At 47.5% G+C, this 25,284-nt stretch overlaps 1 protein-coding gene across 1 annotated transcript in view; it reads right to left on the bottom strand.

Moving 5' to 3' along the window:
- The window catches only part of SNTB1 (syntrophin beta 1), a 478,004-nt gene extending 460,951 nt beyond the window's left edge, over positions 1-17,053 (bottom strand). Inside the window, exon 1 of the mRNA XM_085605038.1 lies at positions 16,219-17,053. Coding sequence (XP_085461164.1) covers positions 16,219-16,744 — 526 coding nt within the window. The 5' untranslated portion in view covers positions 16,745-17,053. The remainder of the gene's footprint in view (positions 1-16,218) is intronic.
- Positions 17,054-25,284: the final 8,231 nt, after the last annotated feature.

The raw sequence follows: 25,284 nt of genomic DNA, 5'->3' as shown, positions 1-25,284 counted from the left end.
GAGGAGTCTATCGTGGGCATCTTCAGATGGCAGCCGCTGCAATCAGTGATAATCTTGTGCCTCTTTGCTCTGCTGAACTACACTGGAAAGGTTCTCCCCTCTCAGAAGGCCAGCATGCAGGACCTGTTCACTGCTGTCTCAAAGGATGGGAAGAGCTTGTGCGCATGCCAGGCATTCTCCACAGGCATCTGAAGAAGGGCAGATGATTAGCCAGAATGTATGAAGGCAAGAACAACAGAGGTGCCCCTCAGGATACCATTTCCCAGATGCTTCTAAAAAGTGGCCACCATCTTTCCATGAGATGAAGGCTGGTGCTCAATGGCGGGTTTCCCTCCCCCTCTTACCACATAAACATTGCTTTTTTACCTGAGTTTTGTCTGAGATTCTTTTATTTTTCATCTACAGATATTGAAGCGAATGCATTTCTGTCAAAATGGGCACTATTGCTATAAATATGGATAAAAGATCACAAAAACTTAAGAAGATCCTGCCAATGAAGAGAACTTTACACCCATTGTTGAAAGCTTATCCTTCAAGCATAACCTGAACTGTTCTGCCAACCTCTGCAACAAAACCATCTCTAACAACCACTAACAAAAGGGCTTAATTTGAGCTGATGGTGCCGACCAGTACTCATTTTTCGGGACTTAATTTTCCTCGTCAGAAATTGACCACAAGCAGGAGATAGAAAAAAACACAAACAGGAAAGAAGGAGGAAAATAAAGATGGGAAAATAGACGGAAACGAAGAAAGCAGAGACAGACAAGAGTGAGAAAAAAGGGGCAGACAGTGTCTGGTAGGAGATTAAAGAGACATGAGGCGCATTCAACACTACACAGCCTCGGTGTTCGGCCCGCCAGTTTTTAATAGCACCGTCGAAGCAGAGCTTTAGGCACCGCCACTCTGTCTTTTTTAAATTAAGCACTGAAAGAACCTAGAGCAGAGAGCCCAGCTTCAGGAGAGGAATCCTGCACCAGGCCCCCTGGAAACAGCTGCTGCAAGGAACCATTGCAGTACAGCCGCATGCACGAGGGGACAGGGCTCATTTCTAAAAACTTCTTCAAACTTCTGCTTACATTTGAATTATTCACCATCATCTAACAAGAATGAGATGCAATCCTGTACCACTGATCATTACTTTACCTTATTTTATGAATCGCTATTTGAAAACAATTATAATACAACAGGCCACGCCTGTTCAATGAAGAGCATTTATTTTAAAACAGAAAAGAAACAGATGGTAAGTCTGATCCCAAAACCCACAGCTCGTGGCCTCCAGCTAGGACTACAGTTTCAAGTTTGACGCTGTAACCGAAGACTGGAAACTAAATGGCTCAGTGCCTTGGCTGATTAGAAAGACATGGGCTGCTCGCTCACCTCTGCTCAGCCTGTGCCTCTGCCCTGGAAGATGTGCATGAAAAGGCTGCATCCCTGCTCGGGTGACAGCTAAACAGGAAGTGACAGCTCCATAGGAAAGACCTTGCTGGATTATCGCTCTAGCCACTGTTTCATCTCAAAGCCATGGTCTAGTTAGTGGAATTGGTACCTGTGCTTTTGAATGGTTCCAGGAGCAGGAGATTAAACACGGATTATTCATCCAAATGAACGCTGCGGCTTCACGCCAAATGAAAGGCCGGTGGGCGCCTCCCTTTAGTTGCCAAGCCTCCATGTAAGCCGACCTTGTCTTTATGAAATAAATCACTTGCTATGGTCAGTTAGGTTCTTTCATACTTCACCAGTTATCCAACCCGCTCCTGTCTTCTCTTGCTTTGAGTCTCCCCGCCTGCTCACCCTTGCATCCAGCTCACCCTCTGTGCCAGCGGGACTGGCCTCTCGGTCCTGTTTTGTTAGCCATGATTATTCGACTCAGTTTCTCTCCCTAATTTCCTTGGAGTTCAGATATTGTCTCAAAAGTGCTCTCTCAATAATACTGCATGAACAGACTGGTGATGCGAAATTATATGTTTCAAAACCTTCTGATGTTAATGGAAAAATATAAATCTGCATCGATACAAAATTAGGGGCTCTTGGTTAGCGCTCACCATCCATTGGCCCGCTGTATTGTCATTTATGTTTTGCTTCCGCTCACAACTTACACCATGGCACACAGGGGCAGCCAATTCAGCCACTGGCTTGCCTGACTGCGAGTGATGGCATTCTGTACCTGCACCATGCGCACAAAAAGTAGTTCCCTTTAGAGCCTGGTACTACTGGCTTTTTGTTCCAATTTTTTTCCTTTTCCTTTTTAGGTCGAGTCTGGGCTGTGCGTGCACTGCTCTGCGAGGCATGCTGTATTCGAGTATGGACTTGAGGCTCCACCCACTTTCTGCCAATATTTTTCATTGGCTTGTGTCATTGCCCTTTGTAAATGCTGGCTTCTGATTTGTTAATAGGCATGTTAGTCCCTCCTTAGTACAGCCTTCTCTTCATTATTAACCTCCCATGAGGACTGGCCCTTTTACTTCTGTTGTTACACTGTGTCTTATTTGGCCTGTAAGCACTATTTTCTTTAATGCGTTTCTCCTACTTCAGGCATGACATACTTTCCTGCAACTTTTAGCACGCCATGAGCGCTTTCACTTTCCAAGCAGCCGGGACAATGGCAGCTGAGGTCTCGCATTTACAAGAGTTTGAGCTATTGGAACTGTAAATGACAATGCCTTTTATGTATGTGTTAATTATCAAAACAGAAAAATAAAAGGCATTATCATTTACAATGTCAATAGCTTAAACTCTTGCAAATGCGAGACCTATTGCATGGCATAGGCTGGTTTTCTCTGGCAAGGGCCTGAAAGCTCTTCCAACACTGCTAAGGGCTGCACCCCTATCTTTATATCTGCACATGTATTAAGGTTAGAGGGTAAGTTCAGTGCTTTTCTACAACAGTCTGAGCAGGGGCCCAGAGTGTTTCCTAGTAGTCCGCCCTGACACTGTCGAATGCCAGGGTTGCTGAACACCCAGACTGACTAGTGTTCAACCCAAATCAAGTGTCTTTCTTCAACACCCTGCACTTCTTGTCTCTTTATCTCCATCTTTTTCATAGCTGCTTTCTCATTGTTTTCCTGCTTTTCTGTTCCATCTTCTTTCTCTCTCTTGCTCTGGATCAATGGTGATGTAAAATACACTTCAGCCCCAAAAACTGAGTGCCAATGGCTACCGCCTGCAAGAACCTGCACAGACTGAGCACTGGTTACCTGACTAGAGGCGGCAGGGTTGCGCATTGGCACAATTTTTGGCACAGGAAAAACACAAATCCTTTCTCCCATATCTTCATGAAACATGAAGGTGTTCACTTTTCCTTCCTACCTTAGAAAAACCGATGTTTAGGCATAGTTTTCTTAGTATTTCTAAAGTGATTAAGGTTGTGTGAAATGTATGTGAATTTTCACAGACATGTGATTTACCAGAAGTTCCTTCCATTTTATAATTCTCATCAGCAGTCCTCGAATGGTAATGGTCCTAGTAGTTAGAAACATTCCTTCCACTCTTCCAACTAACTTTGGCATCAAGGGTGTGGACGCGAAAGCCCTAGAGCACATATGGATTAGAAATCCTGATGAAGCTCCTAATAGAGTATGAACAACAGCATTAGACACTGTTCCGAAACCTAACCTTGAAATCTTACTGTATTTGTAACTTCTCTAGTTAGAGCTTAAGCAGACCTATCGGCTTGCTAAGTCTCAGTACCTACTGCTGGTGCCCTAAGGGTGCCCTTCCTCTTAAGCTTACAACTTCTTCAAACTTTTGGCGAAGGGATGCTCTGCCATGGTTGCTGCTCCTGTTGAAGGCTCTCAGGAGTCTCACTCCTGGACAGAAGATTCAGGTTATGGCTCATGTCTTACTTAAAAGACATTCTGCCCAAAGTCTGTCTTCGCTTGCTGACCTCTCATCGCCTGCAGAAAGCCAGCTGTGGCCTCTCTCTAGTTTTAATATTAAAAAAACACACTGCCAGTGAAGGCTCATACTATGAGTCCAGGGAGCCCCAATCTTGAAATGCCTTCACCAAAGTCTGCCAGTGTTCACTTCACTTCAGCAAACACTCCGAACCTGCCTCTTCCAGGGACACTCCAGCATCTTGCAAAGCTCTGGTGAAGACCATCATTCACCGCGCTCACATTCAGGTACCGCATAGAGCGACATATGAAACGCTACCACAGCACAGCTCAGGATACTCTGGTTTTTAACCAGTTCCGACAGCCAGACTAGCAACCAGATCTCTTCTGCAGGTGCACGAGTCCACTGCGCTATCTTACCACCTAGAAATCCGAAATGCCAATACAAATTCTACATTGCAGTACATCAGAAGGGTGGGTCCTCCCGCCCCTTCCGGTCCTATGTCACTGATAATGCCTGCTATGTTAGGGGTTAATGCTGAAATATAACACACAGCTTGCTCAATCTTAGCAGGTGTGTAAGAGAATTAGAAGTGTGGTATTTTATTTTGACATTCTCATGCCATATAACCAAGAGGATGTGACATGGGTTGTCCTTTAACTGCATTGTAAACAGTATACTGCAGCGAATGCTTTATTGCACAATACTTCATGGCTGGTTTCTATAAGGAGGGCGAAACAATCACAGATGTGCACTGCATAGAATGTCCATTCTTATAACACAGCTAATTTATTCTACAATGGGCCACCGGAATTATGAGGCAATGGAGGACTAAACAATGTGGCTGGGGTGCCTAAATTATGCGGCAACAAATAGCAAACTGCAGCACAATGAAGCACAGTCTGCAGCCACATTATTTTTCTGTTTTGTCATAGGTTAAACATGGACCCTTATCCCAGTGACTGTCGCCCCTCCCTGTCAGTTCTTGCAGGCACCGCCCTCACAAAACTTGAAATCATTTCATGTTTTGAATTCTACAAACGCCCCTTTGGGCTATTGTGACTTAGGCGTGTGGCTGGACTGCTTGCTACAACATTCCTTCTATGCGGTTTGATTTCACAACAGTAGAGACTCTTGCCTCACAGGCCTTGAAGCGGCACCGACTGGCTTCTCGCCTGAAGAAGGGAGACCCCGTCCTGTTCTACTGCCAGGGGACGGGGATGAAACATGGTGAATGGGGAGAGGCAGTGGCTTAACGGCTAGAGTGGCCGACTTTGAAGCTAGGGAACTTAATCTCCCGGTGCCCAAAATGAATGTGCCCGTCTATAATGCAACTGGTGCTCATGTACAGCGCTCTGATACCTTCGGTTCGAGTTCGCGCTATATAAAACTGCAACAAAAAAAACAAAAGTCTGAATTCGAAGATCCCAAATAATGAGAGGTTTCGAGGAGCTACACTTCTCCACACCCCCTCCGGAACTGCGGGCTGTAGGGTGTGAGGGAAGACCCGCTTCACCCGTTGAGAGACAATGCACGCTCTGTCCCTGTGCGGGGGTATCACAGGCGCCCCCGCTGCCTCCACTCTCGCTTTCCACGCCGCTCTGAGGAGCAAAGGTGACCTCAGAATTAGCAGCGTTCCGCCCTGACACGACGCCTTTCTTGCTAAGCACTGCCAGGCTTCAACCAAGTTGTGACACGGAGCCAAGTGCTTAGAGTGCCCCTCGCAGAGGAAGACGGCAGTGGAGGGAGACACCCTGGAGGAGATGACAATGTGGCAAGGCTGCTATGGGTTCTAAATCAAGCAAGGCACGTGGGCCCTCACACTCCTGCTGCAGTTGTTTAAAAAGCCATCACTGGGGTGCATTGGCCCCTACACACTTCTGGGCCCTGGTGCCTCTGCACCTACTGCACTATCTGTTGACAGCTACTCCCCTGCTTGCCGCTACTTTCCTGCTCCTTAAGAGACATGGCTCATCTTAAGAAGGTATTCTCATTGCACCCCATGTATCCTGGTCGGATCCTTCTCGCAAGAGGGTCCACTCTCCGCACTGTAACACCTCACTGACACTGGGGTATAACCAGTGGGTGCAGCAGTGGGCAGGGCATGATTTGGTGCCAGCCTTCTTACAGAATAAGCTATTTCATAGCCCTGTTTTTCATAACTCTGGCATTTAACTCAGATCCTACATTCATACTTAACCTATGTTGCAAAAAGGCAGGGTGAGCCACCAGCACTAGGCTTCTATAACTTTCCTATGAGATGAATGAATGAATGAATCTTATATAGCGCACTTCTGGGAGCTGCATTGCTTTATTAGAAAGAGCGACTGCAGGAAGGATGAATGAAAACAGCGTCCCGCCATCTCTGGGCTACAATCTGTCTTCTTTAGAACTGGGGTGTGTTGGGAAGTGAAGAAGACAGACCCGATGAGCACAGACATGACCACGGGTTTAGTGCTGCAGTTTGCCGCGGATGTCTTCCCATCATGCCTGTGAGCTCGGTAGGTAACTCTGCCGCTGACCGCGGCCCCCGCAGGGGGCCACTCGGCGGTCGGCGCCTTAGTGGCCCCGGGGCCCCGGTCACCCCTCCCCACTCCCTCCTTCGGGGGGGGGCGGGGGCAGGGATCCTGACTGTTGCCCCCCTCCGTGTCAGGGGCCGGAGGTGACGCGCAATGCGCGTCACTTCCGGGCCCAGGTGTGAGGGGGAGGCTATTTAGCCTTCCCCCACCCTCACTGGCGACCTCTTTGTCACCCACCTCGCCTTTTTTCGCACATCGGTCTGTCGTCTGCGCCTTCCTCGCTGCGGTTCCGGCCCCCACGACGTTTGTTGTCTTCGCACTGCGCTACTAGATTACGGTGAGTCTTGCAGCACCCACTCCGCCCCGGCCCTGTCCCTGGGCAGTACCAGGTCAACGGGGCCCTGTGGCGAGGATGGCCACGGGCGGAGGGGGCGCAAGACAGGGGCATGGGTAGTTTAATAGTCGGGCGTGGGCAGAAGAGCATTCGCGGGTTGCGGCTGGGAGCTGCCTGGGTCCCCGCTGATCGCGGGAGGTGCAACACATGTGGCGCTCCCTGGTTAAGGTTATCGCCCCCCCTCCCGTCGGCTACGCTGCCGTTGAGGGTGGGGGGGCATGCAGTGGGCTGCGTGCGGCAGGCACAATGGACCTGGCACGGGGATTGTTTAGTATGATACGAATCTTGTATGCTCCCCGTGCTTGAATGTGTAATGTAAATAGGGTGCTCAGGTAAGGCGCTCCAACACCTTCAGCTTGCGCTATATAATTATGCAACTTGTATTGCTGGCTTCCTATAAGGCAGATAAATAATACAAGTGCATGCAATTTTCACATACGCGATTACTGGCATTAATAAACCCCCCGCACCTCAATGGAGAATCTGGTGCGGGACTCGCGCGGTTCGGTCGGGGAGCGGGTAATATGGTATGAATGTCGTAAACACCCCCTGCCTGAAGAGGTAATATAAATACGGTGCTCATGTTAAAGTGCTCCAATGCCTTCCGGTCAAGTTCGCGCGATATAACTATTCATCATGTAATTGCAGGCTTCCTATAAGGCGGACACATGATACCAAGACATGCACTGTCCACATCACGCGATTACGGGTATTACTTATCCCCCCCGCCCCGCAAGGGTTAATCTGGTGCGGTGCTCGTGTGGCCGGGCACGGCGATCGTGTTATATGGTACGAATCCCCTATTCTCCCCGTGCCGGCTTGTGTAAGTACGGTGCTCATATACAGCGCTTCAATACCTTTGGCGTCGAGTTTGCGCGACACAAATATGCAACATGTATGTGCTGGCTTCCTATAAGGCAGATACTTGATACAAGTGCAGGCATTGTTCACAAAATTTGCACCAATACCTTCCGGTCGAGCGCGCGCTAGATAAATAGGCAACATGTGGTGGCTGGCTTCCTATGATGCAGACACATGATACAGGTACATGTATTACTCACAAGAAGTTGCTCGTGCCCACATTCGCGCGCATTAGGCGATCCCGGGCATTACGACTCCTCCTGCACCTGAACGGGTTATTTGGTCGGTGCTTGTGTCCGGCGCTCTAATTATTTGGTGCCCAGTACGGTTTGAGCTAATCACTAATCGACCGTGCCCGAATAAGGTATGTAAATACGGGGCTCATGTTCTGCACTCCCAACACCTTCGGGCGGGTCACGCGGTGACTCTGGCCAGATAATTATTATCCACGTGCCTGATGATGTATGTATATACGGTGCTCATGACCGGCGCGCCATTACCTTCGGGTCGAGTTCACGCGTCATATAAGGGCTAATTACAGTAAGGGTCGCGCAGTCCGATCCTGACCACACGTGACCACGTGTCGCTCGTCTCCAACCTTTTGCTGAAAGGGGGCTTGGGTCGCTTGTCATTGTTGTCTCGTTACCCACCCCCATTGCTTACGGCCTCGCCCTCCCAGGTGCATCAGTCCTTGGGCAGGGCGGACCAGTGTGGGGATAGTCCTAACGTAGAACTGTCATTGCCATGTTAGTAACAGTTAAACACGGGTCGCGGCCGACAGTCTAAAAGAGGTATGCTTAAACCCGCAACTTGGCCCCGCCAACATGCTTATGTGGGCCGCCTTCAACGGTCACTGACATGGGGACCTCACACATATCTAACTGTAACCTAGACACCCGGGTGGGTGCCTAGTCGGGCAGGGCAACGCAACCGAGATAGAATGGTAGTTATTATCTAATGCTAAAGGAAGTCTGGATTGAGCCACTAGATGGGTTAGATATGGGTGCAGCTCAGCGCCCCAATCGCATTGAATTCGGGGACGCACTGACATAGCGGCAAAAGAATAAGTGGTCACCACATAGCGCATCACTAGGGCCTAAATCACGGCACAAGGTTACCGGCGTGATTGTCCAAGTGGTGGCGGGTGCGCCGCTCGCGAGCGGATTGCAACCCGTGGTTTACCTCTGAGCCGATTGGCCTGCAGAACACTGAGCTGGGCACCATAACCAAGAGTTAGGCCTGCAGGAGGAGTAGCTGAAGGAACCATATAGGAATAGGTCCAGATGTACTTTGGGGGGCATTCCCCTGCAACCAAAGACAGATTTCGGGTTGCTTCAATGAAGACCTTCCACCCGGCTGGTGGGTGGTATGGTTGTTATATAGCAAGTGTGCGGTCGTTCAAAGTTTGGTAAGGACCACGTAGAGCCCCAGGGCATCAGGGCATTATTGACCGTGCAGCACTCGCTACGTTCAGAATAGGGCCGGTATTTGCACCAAAGTTTCCGGTTGGTTCCCACAGACTTGTCTGCTCCCAAGGTTATCCTCTAGGGGTAGAACTTGAGACTAAGGGGGCATTGCCTGCTCCGGCGGCACAAATAAGCGATAGCTACGCCGGGATGGAGTTACCATGCAGGTCCTGCCACCACTGGGTTCCCCCCAGGTGATGGGATCAAGTTAGGTGGGACCGCGAAGTCTACGGTTCTTGGGAAACTTCCTGCAGTAGGGCATTTAGCAACAGATAAGATACCAGCGTGTGAGTATCAGATATCTGCTTTCCAGCAGCACCGTGCCCTGGGAGCACACGCGTTGCCCTAACTCTGTGGCCCTCCCACAAGGGAGCCGGGTAGCAAAACAAGTGAATAGGCTCCTTAGGCGGGCCTCTGGCCTTCAGCTGGGTGTAATCACCATCAATTTGAGAGAGGCCCAGGTAAAAATGGGCTTTCCGTAATGCTTGGAGGACCATTGCGGTTGGTGGCACCCCCCACCGGAATCACTGGTCGCGTACGGCAGCTGCAGAAGACTGGTGCTGCTGTCCCAATATCTGGGGTGTCAGCGGGGCAAACACAAGGGGACATTATGACAGCGCGCAACGCTTAAGCCAAACAGATTCCCGAAGCTGGTATGCCTAAGGGATCATCACTGAGGGATCCGTAGGGGCATAATTCCTATAAGGTATAAGGGATGGTGGGCAGGGGCAAGAGTCGCCCCTTGCCCATGGTCACGCGCTGGCAGTGAGGTGCACCCCGTGCCCCAGGTTAACTATCTGAGGGGACTGTACAAATGTTAAGTAACCCTTCTCGTCATAATAGTCAAAGCGGGCAGGCCCAGGATTGTGAATAGGTGTAACCTTCCCGCTGGGGGGCGAATAGTTATCGCACATCTTCACAGGCCCCTCTATTTCAACAGACCCTATCCGATTGGGATAGCGTCTAGGGATTGGGGACATAGATGGGGCCATCTACAATCCAGGAGCTATAGCTCACTGGTATGTCTTGGGCCTGTGGTTATAAGGGATCTCACAGGGTTGAGTCCCGCGAGCACTGTCAAACTGTCATGAGGTGGCAGAATGTCAAACCCTCCTGTCTGCAGGGATGGTTCCCTTCCAGCTAGTTGCAGGAAGCCCTAGATAGGAGAGGTGCAGGTAAGACTGTAGCGGGTTGGTGGGGGGCCCTGGCTGCGACGGTTAGCCGCCTCCAGGGCTGTGGCGGAGTTACAGGGCGATCTGGAAGCAGGCCGGTACAAAGGGTACCTCTGCGCGGCACCACGTGGTGCCCGAGCCAAAACGAGGAGCCTCCAGAGAGGTCCCGGAAGCCGGTCGGCGCCCCGCTAGGCCTGCGGGCGGTTGTGGGCCTGAACAACCGGGGGCTTGCTATGCGACGCTCCGCCCCGAGAGGGGGGGTGTGAGTAGAATCTCAACGGCACGTGATCGAAAAAAGAATCACTTGGGGGGCAGCACTTGCGGGTCGTTCCCGTGCTGCCCGGCTCATCAGGCGGGGCAGGTGAAGTAGATGGCCGCCTGCCCTTGGATCGCCCGTAAGATAACCCACCTATTACATATCCTGGAATTATGTAATAAAACCTGCAGCATTTGTTACCCACTTACAACTGTTTCTTGTGTCTTCTTTGGGTAACCTAATTTGGGGGAGGGGGGAAAGTGGGGTGCCCCTGGGGGTACTAAGCTGTAGACAGGAAGTCAGTGTAGTAATTCCAGGGTTGGGCAGCGTGAACGCCGGGGCTTCTTCCAGAGCCCTGTAACATTCTGGACCACGTGCAGAGGGGAAGTTTAATAGGGGTACAGCACCCTTTCCTGGTCAAGACAAGAGCGGATGTCATCACTAGGCTGATGCATTGTGGGGGTGTTTACTTCTAATCTGATCCTGCCAGTGAAACTCATTTATGAGTCAATGGCGTACGCCGCCTTGCCGGAGTTTGGGTGGAGGATAGATTTGTGGCGTGTTCGGTATTCAGAATTTGTGGTTTCGTTTTTGATCAACCAGCAGTCATGAAATCCATTGCCGTACATGTTTCAGTGGCATACAGGAATGTCCCCAGGGGCAGGGCCCGGTATCGTTTTATGTGCTGACAAGACATAGGCAGGATACACGTCACCAGCGCAAGAGTTGTAGAAAAGGTTACGGACACTTACAAAGCTAAGGGGGGAGTTTAAAGGGCATGGCCAAAGGAGTGATCCATGTGGGGTCCCACACAAGACCCGATGGTGGTGGATAATAAAGGTCGCAGTTTTAGTGTTCGAACCTCCCGGGGGAGGAAGGCACCCAATGGGTGAGGAAGTGTTTGCCACCTCTGAGAGTTGGCACAACTGAATCCCACAGCCTACAGTGTTCAAGTACACACTGAGGTCTGCAAGAACTGCAGGCATGTTCCACCTTCCTTGTCTGATTTGTGGGTGTTGACCCAGATCTTAGTGAGGGGCTGCTTTGGTGGCGTGCTTTTAACCAAAGCTAGGGGGGGTAACACATTGAGCAGGCAGTGACTGTCAAGGTGATCAGAGAGTTCACAAACAATAGCTTTATCAAGGAACTGCTAATATATTCATTGGCAGCTAATTTATTTCATGTACGTCAAAAAAATGAATTTATAGAGCGCGCTCAACAAAATACTGCTAAATGCAGGTAACAGCAGAACAGCAACAGAAAGTCAACCAAAAGTAAAAGCAGCTTCACAATAAATAGGAACTGAGAAACAGAAGGAGGTAGATATCCCTTAAGAAGGCAACCAAATGAATGGAACTAAGAGAAAACTGACTAGAATGAGGAAAAGTGGTCCAATAGTTAGCAGTGATTATAGAACAGGATCGTAATTGGGACGGAGTACAGAATGTGTGAGGGCTGACTAGATGGAGCTGTAGGAAAGAAAATAAAGGAGGGAGATGGAGGAATAAGTACAGAATACAGAAATAGCACAACAGGAATGCAAAGAGGAACAAAAGGTGAAGATGTAATTAGAAAGGGGACATAGAACAAGAAGAGAGCATTCATTTAATTACTGGCAGACGTATATAGCATGAAAAGATGCAGTGGGCGACAGAGCGCTTTCCATGGCAGCAGGTTAACTCTTATAAGTGGTATGCAAATAATACAAATATAAAGATGGTAAGTTGACAACAGATCATATAATTTGAACACAGCGGAGAAAAATTACTTTTATGATGTTTGGGGCCAATATCAGTGGCACTAGAGACGAGTACAGAAATGGATATCTCGAGTCTTGAACCGAGAGCGCGGTTAGGAGCAAGTGGTGTTTGGACACTAGGGATTTAATTTTATAAGCACCACTGGAAGGGATGTTCCTGGTACCTAAAGGAACAGAGTACGCACCACTTCTGCTCTAATTGCCTTCTCAAGAAAACTGGGCAAAAGACCACCGGTGGAACTTTTAAAGATCTACAAGGCTAAATATGTCTCAGTGGCAATTTCTGGGAGCGGAGTCTGGGGATCCGTTGACCCTTTACCAATCCAAAGAGTAGAAAACTCGTTTTTAAAATATATTTTATCTGTACCAAATAGTTGTGCCACAAGTGTTTGTCATGCTGAATTAGGCCTGTCATTTATTTCTGACCTAATCAAGATGGAACCTGTGCTCTTGCGGCACAGATTGTGGCTTAAAGAAGAGGCCAAATTGAATAGAGACTACCTCTCAGACATTATGAAATTGGAGGGAGCAATGAGGATACCATGGCTCAAATATGTTTTTAACTTTTTAAACGACCTCGGCCACCCAGAATTTTTTACTAATCCTAGTACCCTCTGCACTATATCAAGGAAAGAACTAAAAAAAGAGGGTTTGTTTCTGTTAGAGTCTGCCAGAATGACTACAGAGATTCTAAAACCAACAGTCTTGCACAACCAGATGGTTTTAAGTACTTTTAATATTCAACCTTATTTAATTATTGTTCAAAGCGCCTATGAAAGGTTTTTGCTGACCCGCTTTAGGATGGGAACTTTTCACCGCCTTGTTACATTTCCCACAATGAACGAGTGGTCTCAAAATCTTTCACCTTGCCCTTGTGATAACATTTCATTACAGACCACGATTCATGTTATCCTTTTCTGTAAATATTATTCTGTATTACGGACCACATATTTAAAACCTATTTTTAAACAGCTTGGATTACGTCAATGCCGACCTGCCTTATTGGCCTTGCAATTACTTGACAATGAGTACAGAATTGATAGTGTCACTATTTTCTTGAAAAAAACTGTTTTATAGGAAACAACTGTTCAATATTTGATTAATTCTTATCAAAAGCTCCTTAAGTTTAATACTATTTTATTCACAAAATGTTTTTAATGAACAAGTGCAAAGACTTTTTGTTTTCTTTTTATTGTGCTTTTATGATTGTTTTTGCTCAAACATTCGAATAAAGCTTTCTTGATTGATTGATTGATTGATCTCGAGTTCCGACCCTCACAGCACTCTGAGTGAAAAACTGCGCTCGTGTTTTTGTTTCCAGAGTGAAGGAATTTCAGCAACAACGCTGGAAGAGCTCGAAGTTGGTGCCGGCCACCAGAGATGGTCTCTTTCTGTACAAACATATTTGGGGTTCTAGAGTGGAGTGCCGTGTTGACTCTGCATGCCTCTTTGCAGGGATACTCCCTGCCTCAATGGGGAGCCATGTCGGTGTGATAAGAATTGGAGAGATTCGATCAAATATCCTTCAGTCAGTTGTAGCTTCGCAGCGGCATGCAGCACCGCTTCAAGAGGGGCTAGACGCAACTTGGGAAGTCCTGCGAGAAGGTGATTGCAGTCAGACTGAAGTGTGGAACTAGGGTAAGCAGGAAGACAGACGAGTAGAGAAGCACCATAGACCAGATGGGAAAAGACAAGGGTGAAGGGAAGTATCTCGGTGGCGTGAAAGAACGGAGAAAAATAGTCAGGTTATCTGGACATTGCAAAATTGATCATCGCAGCTGCAAAAGACAGAGGCGGGATGATTGCAGAAACAGAGTGAGGGGCTGGGGATGTGACCTGGGTTGTGGGCAGGAGGGAAAAACGAGAGAAGGGAGAGAATTAGGACACGAAGAAGAAGAGGATTTTGGCTTCAGGAGGATTGCTGTGACGAGAATGGGAGCTCATCAAGACACCGCAGCTGACACAAAGCTATAAAAAGTCTAGTAACTGTTACAGTGAAAAAGTGAAAAGGGAATATAGATCTGAGGGTCGGTTGCCGAGAAGTGACAATGTCAGGCGAAGGAGAAGATAAAACATGTTATAGGAGCATTGGTGGTGGAGAAAAGGAGGAGACCAAGAAAAACCTAGAGGTAATTTTGGCTCATAAATGTGTTTTTGCGTCTAAATGCGTCCTCATGCTGCAGTTGATGTTACATCAAGGGGGATTTTGCACCTTTGTTTGATTTTACACTTACATTAGTTTTTATACCAAAATATGGATTTTATTCCCTACATTTCCGGCGCAGTTGCTGTGGAATTTTGGGATTAAAAGACAGAGCACAAACTTAGAAGACACACAGAAAGGCAGGATGCACAGAGAAACTGCACAAATAGTCTGTGAGCATTTGTACATGCCTTGCATTTATTAGCATAATAATGCCAGACCTATTGGCTTTGCCAACACGTTTATACACTTTGCTTAAGAAGTTACCCCCACCTAAAACGTGGCAGAAAAAGACTGGACAAAAAGGGAAGTTAGAGGAGCTTTTGAGTGGTAGCGCTATAGCAATTGTTACTGTTTGTGTCTGGTTTAGTCCTATCTCCTGTATCTAAATGACCATGACACTGTCTTCCTCTATCTCTGGTTTTACACCATCTCCTTTGTGCAACTGTGCCAATGCTTGTTTTATTACTGCCTTCATACCTGGAGGTGCCTCTGAGAAGCAGTTCTGTGCATTTAACAGCTTAACATGATCAGCAGTCACATGCACCAAACACACAAGCTGGCTGCCAATTTGTCTCCGGGCAGTACACCTTGCAGGTATAGTTTGTCTACGACAAGGGGGCTTTCCGTGCTGGCACGTTGTGAGCTATTTCCCAATATGTCACATGGTGTAAAGGAAAGTCAGCCCTAGCTCATTCGGGACCGGTCTGTCAATCAAGCTTATCTCCTTTCCGGGCTCTATCAGGAGGTCGTGTGCATCCCATGTGCATAACTGTCAACTGGCACGGGGCCACGAGGGGTTTCAGCTGATAATACAAAGCATTCTGGGACGGGCCGGCCCGTGTGTGCAAAGGAAACGCGAAACTTCAGCTGCGAAAAGTGGATTGACTGAGAGACACTTCTCAGACACGAAGTTGGTCGACAGCTGTGAATGTGAACACAATTTAGGTGTTAATGTGTCTAACGACCTCGGTGCAGATGCTTGATGTCATCATCTAACTCCTAATCCTAGCTTCTCCGCCTGAAGCAAAACTGTGTGATCCTGGACAAATCCATTTATCTTACTTCATTTCAGTACCCCTCCATTTAGCTGCAAATAGTGGGGATCATAAGAAGAAAAATTGGAAACGGGAGAGAGAACGAGAGACCGCGAGAGTGTATATATATATATATATATATATATATATATATCAGGCACGGATTTGGAATAATTATGGCAGCAGAAAAAACAAATAAACTTCGAGTTACACACACCACATCCACACACCGTTACTACCTTACTCATTTCCCCATAAAAAAAGTGAATTCCTACAATGCTTCTGCCAAGTCCAGATCGTTGACAGGTGTAACCCAGACTTTTACCCAGCACCAGACTTTTACCCAGCATTAAATTACATTCCAGGGCTTTTTTGTTTTCTGTTACAATTAATTAGAGTGGGACTCCAAATCCCAGCATGCCAGGGGCTGTTGGTTAACATTCCAGAACAGGCTGTGCAGAGTCGCATATGGCACGCGGCCACTTGACGGCTATTCAAGGAAAAGGTCAAGTCGATAACAGCCAAGTCGAAGCCGGGTCGTCCGCCATAAGATGCTAGGCTACCTGTAATGTTTTATCGAGCTGTAAGAACGTCCGCTAACGGCTTCAGCGCCTCGCAATGGGGCACGAGGCACTACATAAATACAGTTATATCACAATGCCTTTACATGTCGCTTGCGAGGTGTTCCTATGACCCATACCAGCAGTGCAGCCCTACCTTCCAGCATCACCTCCTTGCCCGCCTTCTTGAGCGCCTGCACCGCCTCGTCGTGCGTGGCGTCACGCAGGTCGACCCCGTTGACGGACAGGATGGCGTCCCCCACGTAGAGCGCCTGGGTCTGGTCGGCCGCCAGCCCCTTGAAGATCTTGCTGATGAGGATGGGCATCTTGTTCTCCTTGCCCCCCTTGATGCTGATGCCCAGCCCGCCCATCTCCTGCTTCAGCACCTTGATGCTGCGCTTCTTGTTGGCGATGGCCTCGGGCACTTGCTCGGGCAGGTCGGTGTACGCCGACCGGATCCCCTGGGGGCTGTGGCCGCAGTCGCCGTCCGGGGAGTTCCGGTACGAGCCGTTCGTGATCCCATTGAAGCTGATGTTCTCCCCCCGGTCCTCGCAGCTCAGGGTCAGCGCCTCCTCGCTTAAGTTGGCCAAAACTTTGTGCCAGCGGTCCCGGATCTGCACCTCCAGCAGGCCGCTTCGCTGCACCCTGCCCGTGCCGGCCGCCGCTGCTGCCGCCACCGCCATCTCTGCTGCATGCTCAGCACGCCATGCCAGGGCACAGGACTTTACTCCGGCGGCTCGGAGAGAGTGAATACTTTTCGAGCCAAGTAATCGCTTTCTCTCGGCTGATGCCTGCGGGGTGGAGCGAAGCCGCGAAACCTGAGAAGCGCCGAACAAACAGAGCCGGGCAAACAAACCGCCGGAATCCCACCGGCACGGGGCGCGGACACTGACAGCTCACCTGCGGCGAGGGCCGGCGGGTCACACGCAGCGTGTGCGTGAGTTATGGCCTCGGCGTGTACTGTGCATTGTTTTGTGCCTAAACCGAAGTCTGAACTCCTATCCCGGACAGTCCTCGCACTTCGGATACAGTAGATCTTAACTCTAAATCAAGGCAACGGGCGCCCTCTATTGGCACACGTGTTATCTTTCTTGCACTCTCGTTTCCACATTCCGTTCTTGGTTGACAAGTGACCAGCCAGGTGACATTCTTCGCACAGTTAACAAGCGGTCACATGTTCAGTCATCTTGGACTCTCAGCCAGCACAATTTACCGCGCTGGGACGTGTCGCTCCAACGTAGATTGGGGTTTACGAATGCCAGAATGCAAGTGATGTTTTCCAACATGCCAGGACAGGCGCAGGTTGCCCAGACTGGCATGGGTCGTTGGCAGGTATGAAAGCCCAAACGCGCGACATCTTTCAGTTTTGTAGAAAATGCTCTTTCAAAGTGGAACACACTCTCTCGAGTTTTTCTTACAGAGTATTCAGTGCTTTAATTACGTCTAGACACTGAGTGTCTGCACTCGTTTAATTTGAAAGGGAGATCACGTGCACTTCTCAGCAGGGGTGCAATACTTTTAATGGATGAGTACCGGCACTTCTCAGTGGCAAGCAGCTAATCTGGGGAGAGTGCCTACACTTTTCTATTTCCATTTAACGCACTGAGATCATCGTTCGTGGTAATTGCCCAACAACGGTACTGAGATCACTTATGATGCACGGAAACCCCGAGTTCTTCACTCATAAACAATAGATAACATTTATCGCATGTTAAGTTTTTATACATCACATTGTTATCAACTTTAGAGTAGCGTGTTAGTCTTCAATTTCAGAAGAATTTGGATTGCCAAAAGCACCTGCAAAATTAAAGTTCGGTATTATTACCCTAGCGCAGTAGAAACCCTCGGCTCGTATTACCGCATATGCAGGGCTTTAAGTGGAATGAAAAACTGGGGGGTGGGCGGGTCTCTCAAAGGGGCGCAGACCATGTAATTAGGCAGAAGTTTAAATATAAGCTAAAAATCTGAGTTTAGCATAGTGTCCCCCGACTGATAATTTGCTGCTACTTTCATTGCATCCAGATACGTAATACAATTAACTTTAAATGTACAAGCCAGGACTATTGGCTTTGCCAATGGTTGTTAGTTGCATAAGATAAAGAAGCAACAACTATGCCTTCGTTGTATAGAACATTGAAAAGGCTTCAGTTCTGAAATGATGGGACTGTGAAAGAACTATATCAAGTCTCTTCGAAGTTGCATCCAAGGCAGTGACGGGTGGCACTGCTGCAGAGTTAAGATGTATTTTTCACCCTGAATGTGAGGGCAGAAATGGAAAGTCCGACACGGACCCCTCTCAGCACCTGCTTTTTTTTTAGAACTGCTGATGCTGAGCACCTGCAGGACCCGGCCAACTTAAAGCCCTGCATAAACGAAATAATGCCTCATGTGGTAAATTCACCAGAATTAAAGCTGTCCAATAACACGTACCGCTAACGGAAATGTATGTATGTATGTGCGGTCTTATATAGCGCTCAAATTACCCTTGGGCATCTCAGCGCTTGCATTGGGAACCCGTCCTGGTTTTTCACTGTGAGATAACCCGTACTGGGCATCCCCAAGGTGAAAGCCAGGCATCCCGCCGCGGGGGCGTTGTGGAGATTAAGCAAGCTTGTTGCCCAGAGCTGCATAGTGTGAACTCGTGCTTAGAGTAGGCACCGAAGCGAGAATTATCGAGTCCGCGGACAATTGGGCTCCAGACCCTGCCGCGTCGGGAATCGAACCCAGGTCTGACCTCTGCTTCAGGGTATGCCTCCTCTAACCAGTGAGCTACACTTAACCCATAAACTGCCATCACTCAAAAAGTATGCTATCTACACTTTCACCCTCAATGAAATCAACAAAGACAAACATCATATGGTTTAAACATTGCCAATGACTACTGATGCTGTTGTGGCCATATATTTTAGTGGCCATAGAGTGAATATTGCCCTTTTTTTAAAATTTGTATATCCCGAAAGCGCACACTAACAGCTGCAATGCTGCTATATACTGCGAAAGTTCATCGTTGGCATGTTGTCCTGCGTTTGATATTGTTCGGTGTCAATGCAGTGTACCACTAAGCAGTGCAATGATGTGCGCCAGAACATGTGGTAGTATTATTGCACTTTTTTTTTTAGTTTGAAAAGCTTTATTGATCAAAAAGTTAATACAGAGAGACATCAGCAGACAAAAGAAGGAAATTCAAATATGATATTAAAACAAGACCTAGGCGGCTATCATATAGTGAAAAATAAAAGCAATTTGTGAAATTTTATAGAGGGGGGAGTAGGGAGGGAAGACAAAAGAAGGAATAGGGGGGAGGAGAGGGATACTTGACACTGCAATATACAAAGTAAGGAATATAATATACAAACAAAATACTATAAATAAGGCAATACACAATATTCATCCTAGCAGAATATATAACATAAGAATCATGTAAAGGAAGAAAAGAAGGACAGACTCAATCTTAAAGGAGGTTTAAAATATTCCGAATTAATATGCAGAGGTTTCTTTAGAGCCATTCAGCCCAAATAAGCGGTGAGAGGCAACCAGAAGAGATCCCTATTATGAGCTGGGTTACAGGAGGAGGCAAAGGTAAAATCAAGTCTATGAAAGTGACAAAGAGAGTTCCACCAACATTGTATGGAGATATTTGTGAGAAATTTCCAGTTAGAAGAGATGTGTTGAAATGCAAGAGCAAGCATTAGGTCAAATAGGCCATGGGAATGTGGGGGAAGGTCTAAAGAATCAGAAAGGCTACCCATAAAGAGAAGAGGTATAGAGTAAGGAACACAAATTGTAAAAAGACGAGAGATATTAAACCAGACCTTATCCCAGAATTGAGAAACTGTAGGACAGAGAAAGAAAAGATGAAGAAGATCAGCATTAGGAGAGCCACATGTCCAGCAATTAGAATCAGGAGAAACAGAGAAACGGGATAGAGAAAACGGAGAAAGATAAAGTCTGTGATATAAGAAGAATAAAGATTGGGTAAGAGAAGCAGAACGAGAAATGTTTAAGGACCTGGACCAACATTTATCCCAAAGAGCGACAGACCAATCACATCCCAAATCCGCCTCCCAAGAGAGTTCCGGTTTAGGCTTAACACGATCTGGATTAGGAGATGTAAAGAATTTATAAATAAGAGAAGCTTTAGGAAGGGTAAGAAGTATCGTGAGAAGAGGATGCCTGGTAACAGAAGAAGATAAGGAAGGAAGGGAATAATAAATATCGAGAACAATTGCCATAAGAGTAGGGAATTTATGTAAAAAGGAGTGAGGGCAATGGAATAAGAGTTGAAATTGAGGAAAGGAGCAAGGTGACATTCCATCAAAGAGCTGATGAACCCACATAATACCTCTTAACCTCCAAGTTTTCAAAAAAATGGGTCTATTGTTTAGGAGAATAAGCAAATTATGCCAGATGGGGGTATTTAAGAAAGATTCACGGGTAATAGTAGTAGGGAGGACCAAGGAATTTAAAAGGGAAGAAGTATATCTGAATAAGGGAAGGGACATGTGGGGAGCTTTGGCAGAGAAGCGAATAACCTCATCGAAGGAGAAGGGAGACAATAATGTTTGTTCAATGAAGAGCCAAAGGGGAGTGAAGGGAGAAGGTTCACGAACCTCTGGCTTGGACCGGTACCGCTGAAATCGTCCCGAGTTGGGCGCCAACTGAAGTACTGGGAATTTTAAGCCAAGCGGTGCAGGGGAACACACCCTATGACTTCGGGTTCTTCCTGTTTCAGACCTACAGAAACACAGAGTCTTCTGGGTGAAGTCAAAGATCAGTTTATTGGCTGCAGACCAATTACAGGTATCCTAGAAGTACAACAGCGTGTATGTTCTCAGGAGACTGCTAAAAATTACAGAAACAGGCTTCTCCTTAAATACAAAATATCCTGCTTCAGGCATACATTCCTTGTTTTATGATATGGCCATATAAATGTATACATTACAAACGAAAAGGCAGAGTCATGATGACCATCCCACATTCCAGTCAAGCCATCCCACAATTATTTACCCAGCAAGGCTCAGATCCCACATCAGATATCAACAGGCCCCAATAAACACGAACATCTCCTGTTTGGAAAACAAGCCATAAAGCAGGAACAGTCAGGTGTGAAAGAGATTAGCTGGAGGCTCGTGTGGGATGAAAAGGCTTTATGGTGTGTCAAACCCTGATGCTAATCACAGGTGGCCGAAGGACGGGGAGCTCGTGGGACCGGACTGACCTGGGGCAGCGGAGCCAAGCTGCCCAGGTCACAGAGAAGTCAAAGGAAGGCACATGTGCTCTAAAAGGCCTGTATTTGCTTGTAATAGGTAGCCTATGTGAGGGCAACCATAAGATGGCCACCGCTCTAAGATGGAACCCACGGAGTCAATGTATAATAACGTATACATAGTGCATTCATAGCTAAAACGTTACACAAAGCACTTGTACATACCGCATTGACCATTCGCGGTTCGCTAATACCGGGATAGACAGGGGTAGGGCCCTGCCTCCTACGCGGTCCCAAATTCTAAAGTACCACAGACCCTCCTTTTGCCCTTACATAGGCAATAACTATACTCATTTCAATCCGAGTCTAGGTCAATATTCACGAAGTCATGGAGATGTTGCTGTAGCATCATCCTATTACTTAGCTCGTCCCTCGATACAGGTTTCCTTACACATAATGTAGCACAGAGGCCACATATCGCAGGAGCACACTGTATGCACAGACAGAGCAGGAAAAGGATGGCTAAGATCATTCCAATGACCATCAGAATCTTCCAACCCCAGGCAGATATCAGTTCCCAGAACCACCCTACCAGTGACCAATCTCCTTTATCCACGTGTATGGATTCAGATATTCTATGCAGTTTGGAGATGGCTCGATAAACTGTTGGAGCGTTATCTGGTATGAAAATGCAACAGCTAGATTGGATAACCTTACATACCCCACCGTGGTCTGCAAGTATGACGTCTAGAACCATGCGGTTCTGCAAAGTCATGAGGCGATCCGCTTGGAGCTCAGCTGTCAAATTACCAAGGGCACCAGCCGTAACATTAACAGTGGATTCAACCACACAAGTCAGTTGTCTCAGGTTCCTACTATTGACCATAGGTCCCCAAAACGGCAGGAAACCCAAAAAGAAGTCTCCCGCTTGCTGACCGGCAGAATCCTCCTTACTAATCACGCCTCTCACAACTCTGGTCTTGTGATAGTCAGAGGCAGCAGTAAATGTTGGCGGTAGCAGATTTGCAATATAACATGTGCCCGAGAAATCAGGGGGCAACCATGTATATGCTCGGTCATTGCAGACAAAATATGTACCCTTGGCAGCCAAAAACGCAGGGGAAAACTGTGACGGAAAAGTGTACGTTTCAGTACAGTCACTTCTTCCCAGTTGAGCTCTTGGATTCTGACCATTACCTTGCAAACAGAACCGACCTATGTGGGGTACGACCCAGATTGGGGATGAGATTTTTCGCTGCCTTTTACCCAGACTAATACTATACCCCGTCGCGTTCCACCCTACATAAGATCGCAATTCCTCCTTAGGAATAGATGAGTATGCGTCGATATCTCTGCTCATATCGGCAACTCCTTTCATTAAAGCTTTATTATTTGTGCTAGGTCTGATGGAACGTGGTTGTCGCGGGGAGTTGGCGTCTAATGCAAAGAGAAACATGGTCTGGAATGCCCATGACGATCCATTGTAACTAAACGGCAGCACTAGATACGGAATACCCTTATTAATGGTATGTGGCATTAAACCACACACCCAGCAATTGGTTGTATTCATGACTAGTTGGTGCTGGTGCAGGAGCTGAATAAACGAGTTGTTTACAAACTCAGACCGTCTAGCTTGTTCATGTTCAGGCAGAGGGTGAAAAGAGTGTGAGGAGACAGTAGGAGGAGGTATAGGCTGTACAGTGGGTGCAATGGGCTCTTGAGAGGAGAAGAATACAAATCCTACAGTAAACACTACCAAAACGTTTGCTCTTCATTATTTTACACATTCTTGCTTTAGAGTTCATTTCCTCAGCGAGTCTCTCCATCTTGAAAAACTCCATCCTCTAATCGTGCCGCTCGCGGCGGGTGAGTATCTTCTGCTAAGGAGTACGCCTGTCAGTCCAGGGAACGCCCTAGACCAACCAGAACCGTTGACCTAACGTCTTCAGCCTGTACCCCAAAGTCTTGGCACCGTGACTCTGCGGCTGAACCCGGATGGTGGTTCGAAAAACAAAAGTCAAGAAAGTCCTTCAGATGGGAGAGCTATGGTTATCAAAAACCCAAAAGGTAAGGAAAAGAATATTTATTTGTCCATAGGCCTTGGTCTTAGATTGTAGTGGAAACGGCCAGGTACTGTCTGATCTTGAAACAAGAGTTCAGGCTCTGTGGTGTCCAATCGAATTGATGGTGGCACAGCTTCTTGCAAAATATCGTCACTTTCTTGTGTTGAAGCTGTGCCTCTTACGCGTGCATCACTGAACGGCACAAAACGAGGTACAGTGTCTGTTTCAGAGTCAGCGATACCTTCCTGGACCCACTGGTCATACGGCAGAGGCAAAGGGATCCTTTTGATGTGGGCGCCGTGGATCCAGTTCTTTTTCCCCTTTACTCGAACAGCTGATCTTGTAGACAGAAGTACGAGATGAGGGCCAATCCAACGGGGCTCATCGTTGCTTTTGCGCTGGAAATTCTTGATGAGCACCCATGTGCCAGGGTCGATAGGGTGTCCTGGAGCTTCAGAGGCCTGGGGAAGAGTATCGTGCACCTGTTGGTGTAAAACACGCAATTTAGCCGTCAATTTGTACAAGTAATCAAGCAGTACTGGATGTTCGATTTCACTGAATTTCGCCGGTCTTGGCACACCCCATACATTGGCCGGGCGGCCAAAAATAATCTCGTATGGGCTAAATCCCACTCGTGAGTGTACGGTCATTCTGGTGGACAGGAGTGCTAGAGGCAGAGCGTCAGGCCATTTAAGACCGGAGCTCGCCTGGATTTGGTTGGCCAGCTTGAGTTTTAGAGCGCCATTGTAGCGCTCTACTAATCCAGCTGATTGGGGGTGATTTGCAGCATGGAACTTCTGCTTAATCCCTAATCCCTCACACACATTCTTCATTACTTGGCCCACAAATTCACTCCCATTATCACTCCACACCATTCTTGGAATTCCAAACCTAGGGAAAAATTCCTTCACAAGGGCTTTGGCTGTGGATAGAGCAGTGTTGTCTTTCAGGGGATATGCCTCTATCCATTTTGAAAAAGCGCAGACAACCACCAATACATTTTTCAGGTTGTTGCACCTTTGCATGTGGATAAAATCTAGCTGCAAAACTTCAAATGGATATGATGGAGGCGCAAAATGACCAGCTGGAGTTGGGGTTCCCCTACCAGGGTTGTATTTCAAGCATACCATACAATTCTTGACCACATTCTCTGCACACTTGGGAATTCCAGCATTCTGCCATACTGGAGCCAACAACTTACAGATTCCTTTCGTACTGATATGTGCCATTCCATGTGCCATAGTAACCACTGGAAGCACATACGCATCAGGTAACAACCATCGCCTATGTTCTGACAAATCAATCCAACAACCATTCTCATCCAACTTACCCGTACTTTCTCTCCACTTGCTCAACTCTTTCTCTGTGGCTTCAGCTTGAAGGGACTTTACACTCTCTATCGTGTTTTCACACGTTCCAACATCACCAACCCATCTTGCAGGGCCTGCAACATACATTCGAGTCTTTACATCTTTTGCTGTTTCTTTCGCGACTTCTTCAGCAAACGCATTACCACGACCAACATCATCAGTGATTTTCTTGTGCGCACTGCATTTCATAATCGCAACTTGTAACGGTAGGGTCAGCGACTCAAGGAGATCATTCACCAACTTGCCATTCTGAATCTTAGCTCCATGCGAAGTCAGGAACCCACGTTCTTTCCACAATCGCCTAAAACTGTGCGCCACGCCAAAGGCGTACTGGCTATCCGAATATATGTTCACTTTCATTCCTTCAGACAACACGCATGCTCTCGTAAGGGCAATCAATTCTGCTGCTTGAGCCGAATTTTGTGGCACACGTGCAGTTTCAACAATCGTGTGCAAAGTCGTGATAGCATATGCAGCAGTCGTATCACCATTTGGAAGCTTGAAACACGAACCATCCACCCATAAAGTACCATCACACTCAGTCAGGGGAGTATCTTTAAGATCTACTCTCCCTTTCGTCTCTT

The sequence above is a fragment of the Triturus cristatus genome, chromosome 5_1 (genome assembly GCF_964204655.1).
Source record: "Triturus cristatus chromosome 5_1, aTriCri1.1, whole genome shotgun sequence".
NCBI classification, from domain to species: Eukaryota; Metazoa; Chordata; class Amphibia; order Caudata; family Salamandridae; genus Triturus; species Triturus cristatus.
This window is presented reverse-complemented; position numbering and strand designations above follow the sequence as displayed.